The 17,517-nt window shown below is 40.4% G+C and overlaps 1 protein-coding gene across 7 annotated transcripts in view; it reads right to left on the bottom strand.

Moving 5' to 3' along the window:
- Nsd2 (nuclear receptor binding SET domain protein 2) overlaps positions 1-17,517 on the bottom strand; it is a 75,532-nt gene that overhangs the window by 47,374 nt on the left and 10,641 nt on the right. For all 7 annotated transcript variants that reach the window (XM_021163010.1, XM_021163008.2, XM_029478088.1 and 4 more), the window contains 2 exons: positions 5,604-6,229; positions 3,102-3,264 (listed from right to left, as the gene is read on the bottom strand). In XM_021163010.1, the coding sequence (XP_021018669.1) occupies positions 3,102-3,264; positions 5,604-6,200 (760 nt within the window). In that variant the 5' untranslated portion in view covers positions 6,201-6,229. The remainder of the gene's footprint in view (positions 1-3,101; positions 3,265-5,603; positions 6,230-17,517) is intronic.

Here is a 17,517-nt window from a genome sequence, read left to right as displayed (position 1 = left end):
GATGCTGTGACTAAAGGTGTGTGTTACCCTGCCCAAGTACTCTTTCTTTTAGACAGGAGCTTACTATGTAGCTTAGGCTGAACTCAACTTGCAATCCGTTTTTATATAACACCTCCTCAGTACTAGGATTACAGGCATAAACCACCACACTTGGCTTGAATATAATATTTCTGAAGTTCTTTCCTACTTAAAAATTTGTCAGCAGAAGTCTAGAGAAAAAGCTCAACATTTAAGAACACCTGAGTGCTCTTTCCCAGCAACTATACAGTAGCTCACAAGAATCTATAATGGGATCTGAATCCCTCTTCTGATATGCATGAAGACAGAGCACTCATACATAAAATTCATGAGTAAATCTTTTTAAATTGCCAACATAATAATTTTCTTTCTTTCTTCTCCTTTCTTTTCTTTTCTTCTTGAGATAGTCTCTATATAGCCCTGGCTGTCCTAGAACTCCCTAATGTAAACCAAGACCAGGCTGGCCTCAAACTCACAGAGATCTGCCTGCCTCTGCTGGAGGCACCACCACATGCCCAGGTTTCTTTTCTCTTTTATGAGGATATTTAACCTATAAGAATTTTATTTGGAAAGTGACAAGATCACTCAGCAGTTAAGAGTGCTTGCTGTTCTTCCAGGGAACATGAATTCAATTCCCAGGACCCACATGGTGGCTTACAATTACCCATAAGAGGATCTCAAGCCTCTGGCCTCCTAGGATATTACACTTATGTGCACATAGACAGACAGACAGACAGACAAGTGCGCGCGCGCATACACACACACACACACAGAAGCATACACATATATTAAAGATAATCAAAGTAGCTGGGTGGTGGTAGTCTATGTACTTGGAAGGCAGAAGCAGGAGGATCTATTGAGTTTGAGATTCTCCTGGCCCTTTGAGCTAGAGAGAGGTTTGCCCAGGTTTGCTCTAGATTCTGTGGAGCCTACTGAGTTTACAGTAGCCATTTACATACAGAGTTGAGATCTCACAAGACTACCTCAGAGCTAAGTCTGGGAAAGAAGAAAAACATTAAATGCAAGCAATGCCAGTTATGTATAGAAACAAGATAAGGCACAGAGGAAGTCACATGGACAAAAGACACAGAGCTCCAGAGACAAAGGATAGGCATCAGCATGCTTAAGGACATCAAAGCCCCAAACTAGGTAAAGTGGCAGCTGGCAAAAAATACAAGTAAAAGATGGCAGATACACTATTTCAGTAGAGAAAAATACATAAAATTTTTACATTTATTTATTTGTTTATTTATTCTGTGTGTGTATGCTTATGTGCATGCATGTGCGCTTCACACTGTACAGTTTTTTCCAGCCACCATTTAAGAACCAAACATCAAACTCAGGTCATCAGGATTGATAGCAAGTACCTTTTTACCCACTGAACCATATTGCCATCCCATGGTAAGAAATTTTAACACAATTGTATATAAACAGACTAGAGATCCCAGATACTATACTGTCAGAAGAGTCACTATTTTGAAAAAGAAGTGTCAGCTCAAAACAAGCCCACACATGGCTGCTCCAAGGCTTTATGATGTTCATTCTCCCTCAAAAGAATATACATTTCTGATCTGAAACCTTCAAGTACATCCCAGGGTTCCCAGCGTCCCTTGGAAAGGACTCCCCTCATTGCGGAAAAATTAGAATATCAAAAGTCCTACAAGGAGTCAAAGACAAAACCAAACCACAGGTTCCTCTCCAACTACCAGCCCCATAGATTATTAAGTATATCTCATTACACAGCAAAACACTACACCCTTAGGACAGACGCCAAGGCAAGACAGGCATGGCACTCAGGTTCTCCTTATCCACATCCCTTCCAGTCCAAACTTGCTACCACATAGGGCCCTGTCAATCCCTCCAACTACCTGCACACAGCCAGCCAACAAACCTATGGGTGGCATGTAGGTGGCAATAAAATGACCCAGAACCAAATGGGAGCAGGCACCACTCCTGTCAGACTTCAAAACTATGGCCAAAGACCAGGAGTCACATGCTTCAGTACAGAACAAAGGACCATACAAGACTGAGTGGTCAGCAGCAGTTCTGGGCCAGAATACCAACCCTGGACCATCATAGCCGTGATTGTCCACATTTCTGAGGGGTACACATGTCAAGAGCATAAACTTGTCCAGCCTAACTCTATGTAACACACCTTACCTTCTTCAAATCAAATTCAAACTTTACTCTAAAATAACTTTACAAAGCCAAGCATAGTAGCATATATCCCAGCACTAGGGGCTGAAGCAGAAGGATCATGAGTTTTATAAGGACAACCTGAACTACAAGTCTCAATAATACATACACACACACACACACACACTCATACTTACACACACATGATCCTTTGTTACTTTTCCTCCCAAATCACTTTCTGTAGGTTGTTCTTATATAATTTACATACTTATTAAATTCTCTCTTATTTTTAACTATTTGCTTTGTATCAATAATACATTTTAAATGTTCTTTAGCTGTTTCATGAGCCAATTTATTCAAGTTTTCTAAATCAGGTTATCATTTTCTAGTTTTCTCCCTGCTTCCCAAGCCTAATGAAATAAATGGAGATTTTTTTTATAATTCAAAGTTAATATTTAAGTAATAATTTTTGTCATAAAACTTGAGGCAAATACAAGGTAAAGAGTGTTTCCCCAGCTAGAGAGATGGCTCAGTGGTTTAGAGCACTTGTTCTTGCAGAGGACCCAGGTTCAGTTCTTAGCACCCACATGGTAGCTTACAACCATATATAATTCCAGTTTAAAAGGATACAATTCCGCCTCTTCTGACCTCCACAGGCACTAGGTATGCATGTGGTTGATGTACATGCATGCAGGAAAAACACACATAAAACATAAATAAATCTAAAAAACTATTCTTAAAAGTTATTCACCTGTTAGTACCAACCCAATAAGATAAACCCTCTATTTCGGAAATGGATATGTCATATCTGAACCAATCACACACCTTAAGCAAAGCTGTAAAAGTAGCTAGTAAGACCACTTAGCAAAGCATGGGAAAGAAACAAACAAATTAGAAAGGTTTGGTGCAGAAGAGAAAGATTGAAAAAAAGAGTCCAAATTTAGTACCTTTAAGTTTGGTATGATTGTGAAGGAGTGGGTCAGCAGAAACCATGCAAGGCCACCAAGGGTAACCTGACACTTTGGACCACACCAAATCACCAACGTTGTATTTTAACAAGAGGTCTCTGTCTCTGCCAGTATTTGGGCAGGACTCCTTCTTAACTGGAATCTATAAGTGAACAACAAAAGATAAATATTAACATTCAGTAATTACCCTTAAATTCAATCTTCTATCTATAAAAGAACAAGTATTAATCAGATATTTAAAATAAAAAGTCTAAGGGTTCAAAACGTATGAAAGGACTGGGGTATAATTCACTGGAAGAGCACTTGACTTCATGTTTAAGGGCCTGATCTTCAGAGAATGTTTCCCTTACGTATTTTAGATTTCACCTTCAATATCAATCGCTTCTCACAATTGCTTCTCTCATTCTCACCTAAAGCATTATCATAAGTCCTGACAAATAACAAGTTCTCAACATTACTAAGTTGGTGCTTTATTCACAGAACCCTCAAAACATTTTGTCCCCTCCCCTGGCCACATACATTATCTGATAGTCTTTGAGAACGTACACCTCAGTCAACATATTGGCCTCCTATGCATAAGCCGGGGCCCTAGCCCACCATTAGTGTAGACACGAGTGTTTGCACCTATGTGTGAGCATGAGCTGTAAGTGCTCACGGCCTCTTACGCTCGGTTTCTCCATCTCTGAAACATGGGCAAACTCAACATCCTCTCTTAGGGCAATTCCTCCTCTTGTTGCATAATTACCCACAGATCTCACTGGCTGCTACAGATTTGTAAGCACAGCAGTGTAGACTACTCGAGATTCATATTATACTTTCAAGAGATGTTAGCTCAAATGGCTGCACAGCACTTCAGTATTACTTCATTGTGTTAAGTAGAGAGCAATTTTAATCAAATCAAGTGGCACATGGTATTGTAGCGGTGGATCTGCCTCTACACTACCAAATACATACATACTGTGCTCCTAGAGTGAACAGATTTACAGCTGCACTACCACTAGATTGGGCATATCTACCGTTACACTAACGAGGAAGAAGTCCAGTCTGTGATAATCATGATCAGGCTTCTAAAAAAACTATGAAAGCATTAAGGTTCACTACATCTACAGACATGCCCACAAACCTCTAAACCAGCCCAGGTTATTATACTGGTCTTTTAAAATATTCACCTTTGGGCAGCAATGGTGGTGCAAACTTTTAATCCCAAATCCTAGCATTTATGAAGCAGAGCCAGGCAGATATCTATGAGCTCCAAGTCAGGCCACATAGTGAAACCAGACCCCACTCCCCATCAAAGAGGAAAGACAAAGATTTACCTTTGGAATTCCATTAGCAAGAATGAAACAGCTCCTCAAAACCACTACTTCTGAACCCTAAAATTACTTCATGGTTTTAAGGATTTCAAGGAAATTCCAACTGTTCTTTGTGGTAATTCTAAACAAAATTTCACAACTACAATATTAAACCAAATACTCCAACTTTCACAATGCCAACAATCCTTTGAATTTCAACTTCCCTGTCTTGAGTTTTCTCAGTAAACCTCCGGCTGAAGCTAAAGGTCACAACACCTAGTACTCAGACTGAACCAGCAGGCGCCCTATTTCTTTCCAGCAAGAGCAAGGTCACTTAGCTGTTTTACATCATCTATACTCACTAAAATGTAAGGATCATTCTTGCATGTCACTTTTATGACACTGATGACATAAACTATCTAACAGAATGATAACCTAAAGTGAGGGCTTTTCCTTCTCAGCCTTTGATGAATGAATCAGCACATGACTGCTTGTATACAAAGCGCTAGGCTTACATTAAAACCCCAAAACAGGAAGGTGTGTGACATAATCTGACTGTCCAGGAGGCTAAAAAGACCACTGAGTAGAGCATGACAGCAGTACTTCTCCATAGCATAGCTCTGCTCCATTATTCACTAGATAGCACAGACTTAGTAATATTAGTTTACTTTAATATTGTAGTTGTGAAATTAATATATCTCCACTGAGCAGTTAGCCTAAAAATACCTGATGGAACCCATAAAAACAGTAGAGCTAATAAGGTCATGAAACTGACAGACCTACATTCAGAAATTATTGTTCTTGGTTTTTTTTAGACAGTCTTATTGGCAACCCTGACTGGCTTTGTACTCAGAGGTCTGCCTACCTCTGTCTCTTGAGTGCTGGGATCAAAGGTGTGAACCACCATACCTAGCCTTCTTAGCCACTTTAATCCTGAATGGTTAACCTCACTAGACTTCTCAAGTGGCACAACTTGTGGCTGTGGTACCTAATGTCCAGATATTTGGAAGCCCAACAACCAACCAGGAGCCAAGCCTCAATCAGTATCACCTGCACAGGACCAAGGCAAGACGGCAACTGCCACCATCAGGGTTGTTTCCCATCCCTTCCACCTACTGTTATGTATTCTACATAGGTCTCATGCACACCATTAATTGTCATATAATCCAACAGAATCCTTCACAAATACCTTCTTATCTGCAGGACTTGAGATCTTGGACACTAAAGCTGCTTCCACAAGGCCCTGCTCCAGTAAAGAGTCATATTTTATGCTCCTCTTCCTGTTCCTCCTAGTCTTATTATCAGATTTTTGTTCATTTTCTTCTGACTGAGACACATCAGCAGCACCGTCACCACAAATTGAAGATTCAAAGAGAGGTTTCCCATTCATGTATGTTTTGGTGATTTTCAGTTTAATTTCTGGAGAGCCATTTTTGATAGGTGTAGTATTGGGTGGTGTCCCAATTCCTTTTACTTCCTGGGCCTCAAAACACAATTTAGTATCATGAGCACCAGGTTCTCCATTAAAAACACAAGAAGTAAGATCTTTCAACTTCTCTGCTGGAAGAAAGGGGAGCGCATCATGGCCATTAAATTTCTGCATGACCCCCTCCTGTAGGCTGTTAGAAAGTTGAGCTTTGCTGAGGAATACAGAACATTCATGATTCACTTCACAGTTCTGAGTCTTTCCATTTGCACTGCCAAGGATTTCTGGTGTCTGCTTCATCTTCATGCACTTTACAACTTTCTGAACAGAAAGAGGACTTTTTCTGATGCTAAATTCCATCCAGCCTAGATCCTTTGGTTCTTAGAACACTATAGCATTAAAAAATAAATAAAAATAAAAAAATAAATGAAAGGAAGAAAAAAAGCAACATATTACATTTTATACCTAGTATAGGTATGTCAGTATCTCTAGTTCTGAAGATGTTGAGTTTTATTCAGTGTTGTCTTTTGAGACAATTTACAATGTTTTATACAATAATTTAGTCTGTACAAAGTAATTGTAATATCACAAAATAATACAGCTGAAAAGACAAGGAATCATTTGTAAAAGGGAAAGTAGTCAGGACAGGTATACCACCAACCAACACAGCAGGATGCCTGACTTAAGAGTTTAACCTGTGGGCTAAAGTGGCGGCTCAGTGTTAAGAACACTTACCGTGTTTTGCAGAGGATCCAGTTTCAGTTCCCTACAACTAAATGGTGGCTCACAACCACCTGCAACTCAAGTTGTAAGAGTCTAATACTCCCCCTATCTGGCCTCCACAGACAATAGGCACACTTGTGGTGTATAAATACACAGGCAAAATACCCATACACATTTTTAAAAATTAAAATAATTAAAAATTATGACAGAGAAGCAAGTTATTATTAAAAAGTCTATATGTTGCCATACCAAAATAAGGTAGGAAGTCACCTGTCTGGGGCCTTTCTGGGCCAGAGTAAATTCAAAACACTCCCAGCTAACTTAGTGACAGTTTAACTCAAAGAAAACAGTACAGCGAGTTAGGGATGTGTTCAGTAGTAGGGTGATGGCATATATGCACCAGCCCTGGTTCCATCCCAAGTATTAGGGGAAATGAAAGGGAGCGGAAATCTATAACTAAGAAATACTGTCTAAAAGTAAAAATGTCAATGGGTAGTCTTTTTTAAATATATGATTTATGTGCACCTGTGTGTATGTGTGCGCGTGCGTGCGTGCATGCATGCATGTAGGAGTATCCAGCACCCATGAAGATCAGAAAAGGGCACTGGATCTCACAGAATTGGAATTAAGGATTGTTGTGAATGCTAAATCGCAACCAAGGTCCTCTGCAAGAGGAGCAAGTGTTCTTAACCACTGAGCAATCTATCCAACCCCTTAAGAGACTGTCTTAATGGCACACCAGAAGCTGCTGTGGTGGTGCATGCCTTTAGTCTCAACACTTAGGAGTCAGAGGCAGGATGATCTCTCTGAGTTTAAGGCCAGCCTGGTCTACAGATATTCTCATTTTTTTATAATATTTTATTATATTATTCATGTATATATCTGTGTGTGTGTATTGTGTATTTGCAGAGGTCAGAAGGTGTCATATCCCCTGGAACTCAAACAAACTCAGGAACTCTAGACAAACAGTGCTCACCATGAACCACTGAGCAATCTCTCCAGTCTATGGAGTTTCAAGGTCCGTCTGAACTACAAAGAGAGACCCTCTCTCAAAAACAAATTTAAGGCATATTTAAGAAGAGTCAAAAAAAACTGAAACTAGATTTAAAATATTCCAACTTTAAAAACAGGGGAGAAATTAGAAGTGAGAATATAGTTTCACCATGCTGAGGAACAAAATGAAGTCTGTATTCCCACCCAGAAAGTAAAGAGAGGATGAAAAAGAAAAAAAAAAAAAAACTTGGGGGGGGGGGGAATTTCCCAATTTAGTGAAACAAACTAACAGTCAGTTTAGCAAATCCCAAGCATGACAAAAATACAAGGAACTCATACCAAAGCACATAATTCAAACTGCTAAAAAAAAAAAAGAAAAAAGAAAAATCTAAAAATAAACACATAAGTAAATAAATGTCACTTATCAGACTCAAGTCTAGACTACATTAAGTTCAAGGCCATCCTAAGTTACACAGAGAGTGCCTTTTAAACAATAAGAGCTTAGGCTGGAGAGATGGCTCAGTAGGCATGAATATTACTGGGGGCCAGAGATAGCTCAGCTGTTAAGAGCACTAACTACTCTTCCAGAGGACCCAGGTTCAATTCCCAGCACCCACACACTGGTTCACAACCACCTGGAAATCCAGTTCCTGGGGATCCTACACACTCTCTTCTAACCTCTGTTAAAACAGGTACACATGTGGTACAAAACATACACGGAGGCAAAACACACATACACAGAAAGTAGAACAAATTTAAAAAAAGAAAAAAAAAAGTATGTGCTGTTCTTCCAGAGGACCCAAAACTCAGTTCCTAACACACACACTGGGCAGTTCACAATTTATAGTTACAGCTCCAGAAAGATCTGATTTGGGAAGATATGATATCTCTAGCCTCCAGGGGAACCTGCATTCACATGCATCAACCCAAACACATAGTAAATGTAAAATATCTTTTAAAAAAATAATAAATAGATAAATCAAAGGTTGGAGGATATAGTCACTAGTAGGGTATTTGTCTAACATGTACAAGGTTCTAGATTCAATCTACAGCAACAAAACTTTAAAGTATCCATTTAAATACAGAAAAGTAATACAGATTGTGACTTAGCAGAAACCAATGCCTGGAGCTGAAGAGATGGTTCAGAGGTTAAATGCAATGCACCGACTGACTGTTCTTCCAGAGGACCCAGGGTTCAATTGCCAGCACCTACATGGAGGCTCACAATCTTGTTACTCCAGTTCCAGAGTACCTAACATCTGCACTAAGTTTCTTAGATACCAGGCATGCACATGCAAACAAAACATAATTTTTATTTGTTTTGTTTTGTTTTGTTTGAGACAGGGTTTCTCTGTATAGCCCTGACTACCCTGAAATTCTCTCTCTGTAGACCAGGTTGAACTCAAACTCAAAGGGCTTGCTTGCTCCTGATTAATCCCGGCAGGGCTCTGCTGGGATTAAAAGCATGTACCAGCACCACCTGGCAATTTTATTTTTTAATTAAAAAAAAAGAAAAAAGAAAAAGCAAAGAAACAAAGATCAGATTCAGTGTATTGAAAGAAAAACAAACTGTCAACTTTTCATATAGAAAAAAATATCCTCCAAGAATAACAGCCAAATACATTGGGAAATACAAACTAAAAGTTGTTACCAGCAGCAGACATGTAAGAAATGCTTTAAAGGGAGCCAGTTAGGCTGGAGAAATAGCTCAGCCAGTAATAGCACTCTACAACTTGTCGTCTGACCAACTTGACATAGACCTATAGATACATCAAAAATACAGAAACAGGGACAATATTTTTTCTTTCTAAAGTTCAAGTTGACAACAAGGGGTAGTAATAATAATACAGGCCTTTAATCCTGATCCTGGCACTTAGGAGGAGGAAACAGGCAGATTTATGTAACTTCAATGTCAGCCTGGTCTACACAATGAGATTCTGACAGAAATAATCCATTAAAAGTACAACAATATAAATATGCTTATTCCCACAATCCCTCCCCACCCCCAACAGGAGCTTCTTCCTTAGCCCTGGCCTTTAACTAACTATGTAGACCAAGCTGACTCTGAAGTCACAGAAACCCCACCTAGCTTTTAAAAATTTGGTTGTTTTGGTTTTTTACACTGCCAGGAATTGAAATCAGGACTTCATACATACTAGGTAAATAATACTCTACCACTGAGCTACACCCCCAGGCCGATATGTACACATTAAATAGTCAAAATGGCAAATTTTATACATACATCTCTATTGGAAGTAAACAAAGGAAGACTGCTTTCAAGGAGCTTAAATCTTAAACGAGAATTTTTGTTAGGAAGCCAAGAAGGAATGGGAGAAAGGCAATTTTCAAAGGGATGGCCCACAAAGGAAAGTTGGCATTCAGGTTAAGAACTTCCTATGCTCAGAGAAAGTTAAACAGAACTCCAGATCAACACTGAAACTTCAGAGCATGAAAGATAAGGAAATCTTTATTACTAGCAACCCAAAAGAGTAAGTTAGGATGGAATTACTAAATTATTACTAAAGGTTCAGTGAGAGAACTCTTACCTAGCATGTCCAAGACCCTAAGTTCCACAAATCTCTAAGACCAATTTTGAAAGGAGAAAAATTAATTGCTGGAGACTGTAAAACTCTGCAGATAAAAGTGATTAACAATCAACAACAAAACAGGCCTACCTACCTATAGTCAATCCCTGGAACCCACATAGAGGTGGAAGAAAGAATCCACAAAAATTGTCCTCTGACTAACATGTGAAAAAAATAATGACTTCTTTATTAGAACTTTATGCCCAGCTAAAATACTATGCCCAAGAAAGATGAAAGGAATATACCAAATGTGCAGCCGAAGGGAGCTTTACACACAGCCCTTTCACAAAATGCTAGAAGGTACTTTAACAAGATTATAAACCCAGAAGGAAAAATCAATCTGCAAAAGTGAGGAAAGCTGGTAATTCTAAAACACTTTTTATATTTTAAGATTTACTTTTATTTCTAATTACATATGCATGTGGGGGTGAGCCTGTACATATGTGAATGCAGGTGCCTGCAGAGTCCAGAAAAGAGCAATGGATTCCCTGAAGCTTGAGTTAATTACAGGAGTGTATAGGGACCCAAATGGTGGTGTGAGAAACCAAACTCACGTCCTCTACTAACTGTTGAGCCATGTCTCTGATCCTCCAATAGGACCTTCAACCTTATACCTGGGTCCAAGTCCAAGCACCCATATGATGGCTCACAACCACCTAGAACTCCAGTTCCAGGGGATCCAGCAGCCTCTTCTGGCCTCAGTGGACACCAGGCACGCATGCAGAAAAATACTCATACACTTAAATAAAAACACTGAAAAAGGGTTTTAAGAAATGAGATGTGGAGCTAAGGAGATGGATCAGTGGGGTTAGGCTACTTATTACTCTTTCAAAAGAGGACCAGGTTTCAATTTCCAAGATCCACATGGATATTCAAAACTGTCATTAACTCCAGTTCCCAGAAATCTGACAGTGTTTGGCTTTGTGGGGCATGTACTGTCTTTTATGGAAATGTCTCTTATGTAGTACCTGATTGTCTCAGAATTGATTATGTAGACCTGGCTGGCTCAAACTCACAGGAATTATGCCTCTTCCTGCCAAGTGCAGGGGTTAAAGGAAATTCTACATACCTGAAGAGGGGACCCAGCACTTGGGAGGCTGAAGCAGACGGATCTCAGAGTTCAAGGCCAGTCTGGTCTTACAGAGCAAGTTCCAGGACAGCAAGAGCTACACAGCAGAGACTGTCTTGAAAAACCAAACCAGAAAAAAACAAAACAAACAAAACAAATGAACAATAACAAAAATGGGAGGGGTGCAGCTCTGGAGTTGGCTCAGTAAGAAAACATACTACTTTTGCAGAGGGTCTGAGTTCAGTTGCCAGCACCCACAGCAGCCAGCTCACCACTTACCAAAGACCCTAACATCTCCAGGTACAGACATACATATAATTTAAAATAACAAAAATAAAAATTTAAAAGGACTGAAGTACATGGATAAGCCTTGGGGGCACAGAGGGCCGGCCACAAAAGACTCTCTACTGACTGTCTGAGTGCATAGCATTCATGAACTCATAGCAGCTGTGGTTACCTGAACAAGGCCTAAACAAGACTGGCTGGGCCCTTCAACATTCCATCATAGGTGTTGGAGAAGCTCATGAGGATCCCCCTCTCCTAAGGGACTACTCTAAGTTAATGGTTGTTGGGGAAGGTAGTGTATCATTTTCTTCAATGATAAGTCAATGCTAGTACCCACAGTTACATACAGAGAGTGTGTCATACACACATACACCCAAAATAAATTATCAAAAGAACTCAAAAAGTTCTTCACAATTCAAGTTTGCTCTGTCCTGTGCTCATCATTACTATGCTGAAGAACTAACAATCAAAAGGAGTACCAGGATTAGGGCAGCTCTGAGGAATTGGCCCCCGGATCACTGAAGATTGCAGAGAAGAAAAGCTGAGACTGAATACCAAGAATTTAACAGCAAGCATCCTATGAGAGCAAGGCAATACTCATGGAAGACAAAGTCATCACAGAACCAGGCTGGAGAAGCCAGCAGCTCACTCCAAACCTCCAGTGCAGGGAAAAGGACTTTGTATTTTTCTTTAATCCTATCTTCATCTCACAAGTGTTGAGATTACAGGCATGTGCCACCACTTACCTAGCTGAAGAACAGGAGAAAATTTTTGAGTCATTTTTAGAGAGAAACTCTTGTGTACTATGTACAAGTATCACATGTCAATAAAAAGCTGATGGCAAGTTAGCAAAAGGCAGGAAATAGAAGGCAAGTGTTCTAGTAGAGAGATAAGAACTCTAGGAAACAGTCAAGCTCAGGAAGAGTCACCACGGGAACTCTGTTGAGATGGATGCATGAAACTGAGGAGGGGTAACCAGCCATGTGGCAGACATAGAATCATTTACACAGGTTAAATAAGTTACAAGCTAGTCAGGGAGCAAGCCTAGCAAAAGGCCATAGGCATTAATTCATTAATAATAAGCTTCTAAATATGATTCTGGAACTGGGGTTCAGGTGGGAAAACTCATGCTTACAATCATTAATTACTATTTTAGAGAGGGTCTCTGTCATTATTCTAACTTGATAAACTTGTGAAACTTGTGACTGCGTCTCGAAGGCTCATTAGAAACAAAAGTTTTTTGAGTAGGACCTTGTCCCTGGTTCTACATTTCTACCTCCAGATGAGTCTCAGAGGCTCCTTTGGCTGAGCATGAGGTGACAGTGGCTGCCTGAGGTGACAGCTCAGAGAGTAAAGTGAGAAAAGTGCTTGCAGTACAGGTCTAAGGACCTAAGTTCAACCACGCCGTGGTGGTGTACACCTTCAATTCCCCACACTCAGGAGCCAGAAGCAGATGGATGGATCTAGAGGCCAGCCTGAGAGCAAGTTCCAGGACAACCAGGACTATACAGAGAAACCCTGTCTGGGGGGGTGGGGGGCGGGTAGGGTAGAGGAAGAGAAGGAGGGAGGGGAAAAAGAACCTGAGTTCAGATTCCTAGAATTCAAGGAAACCTAAATGCAATAGCACACATTTGTAATCAAAGCAGTCCTACACTGAGAGGGAAGGCAGAGATAAAAGGATCTCCAGAAGCTTGTAAGCCACCTTGCTGCTGTACACAGCAGCAAACAAGAGACTGTCTCAAATAAGGGAGAAGGTGAGGACCAAAGCCTGATCTGTCCTCTGATTTCCATATGCTTGCTGTGGCATATACACACCTTACACACCCATAACAGCAATTAAAGAAAATGAGGCTATGAATATGAAAAGGATATATATAGGGAAGGGGTTTGTTGGGAGGAAAGGAGGAATGATGTAACTATATTATAATCTCAATTTTTTTAATTATTTAAAAAAATAGTAATGGGTCAGGGAGGTATAGCTCGGTGGTAGAGAACTTGTCTAGCATGCATAAGGCCCAGCTTCCATTACCTGCACAAACAATAAAAATGGTCCAAAAGCCCAGAGCTGGGCCCTGGATTGATCTCCAGTAGACACCTGCTTCTGCTTCTTCACTATGAGTTAGCCCACTAACTCAGAGAGATCCTTGAAAAAACATATAGAGATCCCTGAGACATCAACAGCACAATGGTAATGGAGAAACAGATTTGGGGTTAGACTCAAAAGCTAGATACTAAACAAAAAGCACTAGTATTTATTTCAAATGAATTTTAAGTTGGGCATGGTGGCTCACTCCTATGATCCCAGCACTTAGGAGACAAAGGCAGGGGATCTCTGTGAGTTTGAGGCCAGCCTGGACTACTTATTGAATTATAGAACAGCCAAGGCTATGTACTGAGACCCTGACTCAAAAAAGGAAAACAAGTGTGGTTATCATACAATCTCAGAACTTTCAAGGTTAGAGACAAAAGGATCCCAGATTCAAGGCCAGCAGACCAGAGTTCATGAGACTGTCTCACAAAAAGCAAAACAACCACAGGAAGAAAATGAAGGGAAGGGAAGGGAATTTCCCTACATGCACCTTTCTTAGTCTCATTTGTAGGCTTAGATTTTTCAAAACCTACTTTTAATAAGAGTACTCAAAACACCACATGAGTCTGCGTCACATGACATGTCCAGGAACTTCCACTTCACTGGTCCTATGAGCTCTTACTTTTGGTAGTGCTCCTGCTTCTGCTGAAATACATTTCTCTTCAATTTTTACAGTAAGCTGCCAGGTATTAGACAAGCTTCTCACTCTCATGACAGCTGACACTTATCTCAGGCTATGTGAATGAACAGGAACAAATAAGCAACAAGAAGCAGACAGAGGAGGAATGCCCCCAAGGACCCTCTGGTCAGACACCAGACAGTACTCAGCAGTATCAAAGTCATATTCAAACAAAACGCTAAGGTTCTAAGTTGGCCATATTCCTCTTTGCCACCAGGCAAGTTTCTTTTGTGATCTAGGTGGAGGCTGTGTCACTTTTTCCTTGAGCCCACATGTACTGCATACCTCTACATATAATTCAATTCTAGGGATACAAGTATGAACACAAGGCAAGTGTCCTACCTCACAGCTGAAAAGGCAAGAAAAAAAAACAAATGAAGTCATTACTGCAATAGTGGGGGGGGGAGGGGAGAGCTTAAAAGAGAGCAAAAGAATACAATTTGATTTATTTTTATGTGTATGGGTGTTTTGCCTGCATGAGTATCTGTGCACCACCTGAAGGCCTGATGCTCACAGAGGCCAAAAAGAGTATCAGATCCCCTGGAACTAGTCACAGACAATTGTGAGGTCATGTCACAATTCTCTAAAAGAGAAGCCAATGCTCTTAAGCACTAAGCCATCTCTTCAGCCACATAATTTTTTTGGTTTGGTTTAGTTTGGGTTTTGAGACAAGGTTTCTCTGTGTAGCCCTGGCTGTCCTAGAACTCACTCTATAGACCATGCTGGCCTCAAACTCAGAGATCCAACAGCCTCTGCCTCCAGAGTACTAGGATTAAAGGCATGTGCCACCACCACCTGTCTTAACCATATAATTTTTTAAAAATTTGAGTGTTTGCCTCCTATATGTGCATAAAACACATATATTCCTGATGCAAGCAGACCCCCCCCCCAGATCTAGTTACAGACAGCTGTGAGCTACTGTATGTGTGCTAGAAACCAAAACCAGGGCCTTACCAAGGGCATAAGTACTTGCCACCTCTCAAGCCCCACAATTTTATTTTTTTAAGATTTACTTTTATTAATATGTGTGTACTGAGTACACATATATGTATTGGAATGTATGGTCACTTTCATGTGCTGATACACACACACACCTATGCATACTTATAGAGACCAAAAGAGGACTTCAATATTCTCTCATAACTCTCTGTCTGTTCTGAGGTAGAGACTCTTCTCAAACCCTAGGCTCATGACTAAACTAAGCTAGAAGCCAACAAGCTCCAGCAATTCTCCTATCTCTACCCACCTCAGCAAAAGAGGTGCAGGCATTTGCAGGAAATGCTCATGTAGATGTTAGGATCCAAACTCCAGTCCTCAAGATTGTGGAGAAAACATTCTTAATCACTGAGTTATCACTCTAACCCCCACAAGTATAAGTTTAAATGAAGGTCTCAATTTGAGCTTAAGAAAATGGTATTTAAGCAAAAGAATCCAACAAATTGTTATTTCTCAGTTGGTTTCACAAGCTCTAAACTAGTCAATGTAAATGTTTAATAGCATAATACTTTAGCCTAGATAGTGAAAGATACCTCCATCCATTTGACTCTATTAAGAAAAAGACAGAAAAAAACTTCAGAGTCACTCAAGAAAAAGACAGAAAAAAACTTCAGAGTCACTCAAGAAAAAGACAGAAAAAAAACTTCAGAGTCACCACTGAGATTGCTTCCTTATTTCATTAACCCAAAAAACATACCTTAACAGTTTTACTCTAAAATGTTTCATACTTAAGGGCTAGAAAGTTGGTTCCATGGTTAAAAGCACTTGTTCTTGAAAAGGACCCAGGTTCAATTCCAAGCACCCACATGAAGGCTCACTACCTCCATGGGCATCAGGAATGAATATAATACACAGACATATATGCAGACAAAAACATTCATACACATATTTAAAAACAAAAACATGAACTGGGCATCGTGGTGCATGCCTTTAATCCTAACATTTTGGAAAGCAAGTGGATCTCTGAGTTTGAGGCCAGCCTGATCTACAGAATGAATTCCAGGACAGCTATATACCAACACCCAGTCTCAAGAAAACAAAAAATAAAATAAAATTACTTTCCTACTTAAACCTCATTTCTCCATATTACAGTCACAACGCCAGCTAATCATTATCAGTATCTTTTACCAGGTCTAACATTGCAATCTCCTACCAAGCTTATCAAAAACTCCTAGATATCAGAACTATAGCTTGCAAGACCACAGAGGCTGGACCACGCTCCAGAGTTCATGTCTCAGTGACAACTTAGGATGAAACTGAGGAGTCTGCATTTCTAACCAGTTCTTGAGTAGATTGATACTTTTTGAGAACCACAAGTTCAGATTATGGTACAACAGCAGACCCAAACATTTGTTACATGGCTCTCAATGAAGGACTTCTTTCTTGTTCGTAGTCCACACTCATTTTTTTGTTTTGTTTTGTTTGTTTTGTTTTGTTTTTTCGAGACAGGGTTTCTCTGTATAGCCCTGGCTATCCTGGAACTCACTCTGGAGACCAGGCTGGCCTCGAACCCAGAAATCCACCTGCCTCTGCCTCCCAAGTGCTGGGATTAAAGGCGTGCGCCACCACCGCCCGGCAGTCCACACTCATTTTTATCCTGATTAGAAAAACAGGAAAATGGGGGTGGGTAGGAGCCTCAGCAGTTAAGAGCACCTGGCTGCTCTTCCAGAGAACTGGGATTCCATTCACAGCACCCACACGGCAGCTCACAATTACCCCTATCTCTAGTCCCAGGGGAATCCAATGCCCACTCCTGGCCTCTGCTGTGCATTGCATACATGTGGTGCACATAAACGCATACATATAAAAATAATGAGTGAGTGAATGAATGAATGAATGAAATGTTAAAAAGAGATTTTAGTCAGGCAGTGATGGTGCATGTCTTTACTCTTAGCATCAGCACTTAGGAGGCAGGCAGATCTCTGTGAGTTCAAGGCCAAGTCTGCAGAGATTTTTCAAGGCAGCCAGGGCTACACAGAAAAACACTGCCTTAAAGAAAGAAAGAAACAGGAAGATATCTGTTTGAGTTCAAGGCCAGCCTGGTCTAGATATCAAGTTCCGGAATAGCCAGGGTTACATACCAAGATCCTGTCTCAAACAACCAAAAAACAAAACATTCATCCCATCACCTCCATCCATAACCCTCTAAAGAATAGGCTTTCCAGCCGGGCGTGGTGGCGCACGCCTTTAGTCCCAGCACTCAGGAGGCAGAGGCAGGCGGATTTCTGAGTTCGAGGCCAGCCTGGTCTACAAAGTGA

This window comes from Mus caroli, chromosome 5 (genome assembly GCF_900094665.2).
Source record: "Mus caroli chromosome 5, CAROLI_EIJ_v1.1, whole genome shotgun sequence".
Lineage (NCBI taxonomy): Eukaryota > Metazoa > Chordata > Mammalia > Rodentia > Muridae > Mus > Mus caroli.
The sequence above is the reverse complement of the archived record's forward strand: the minus strand, read 5'-3'. Positions and strand labels throughout refer to the sequence as shown.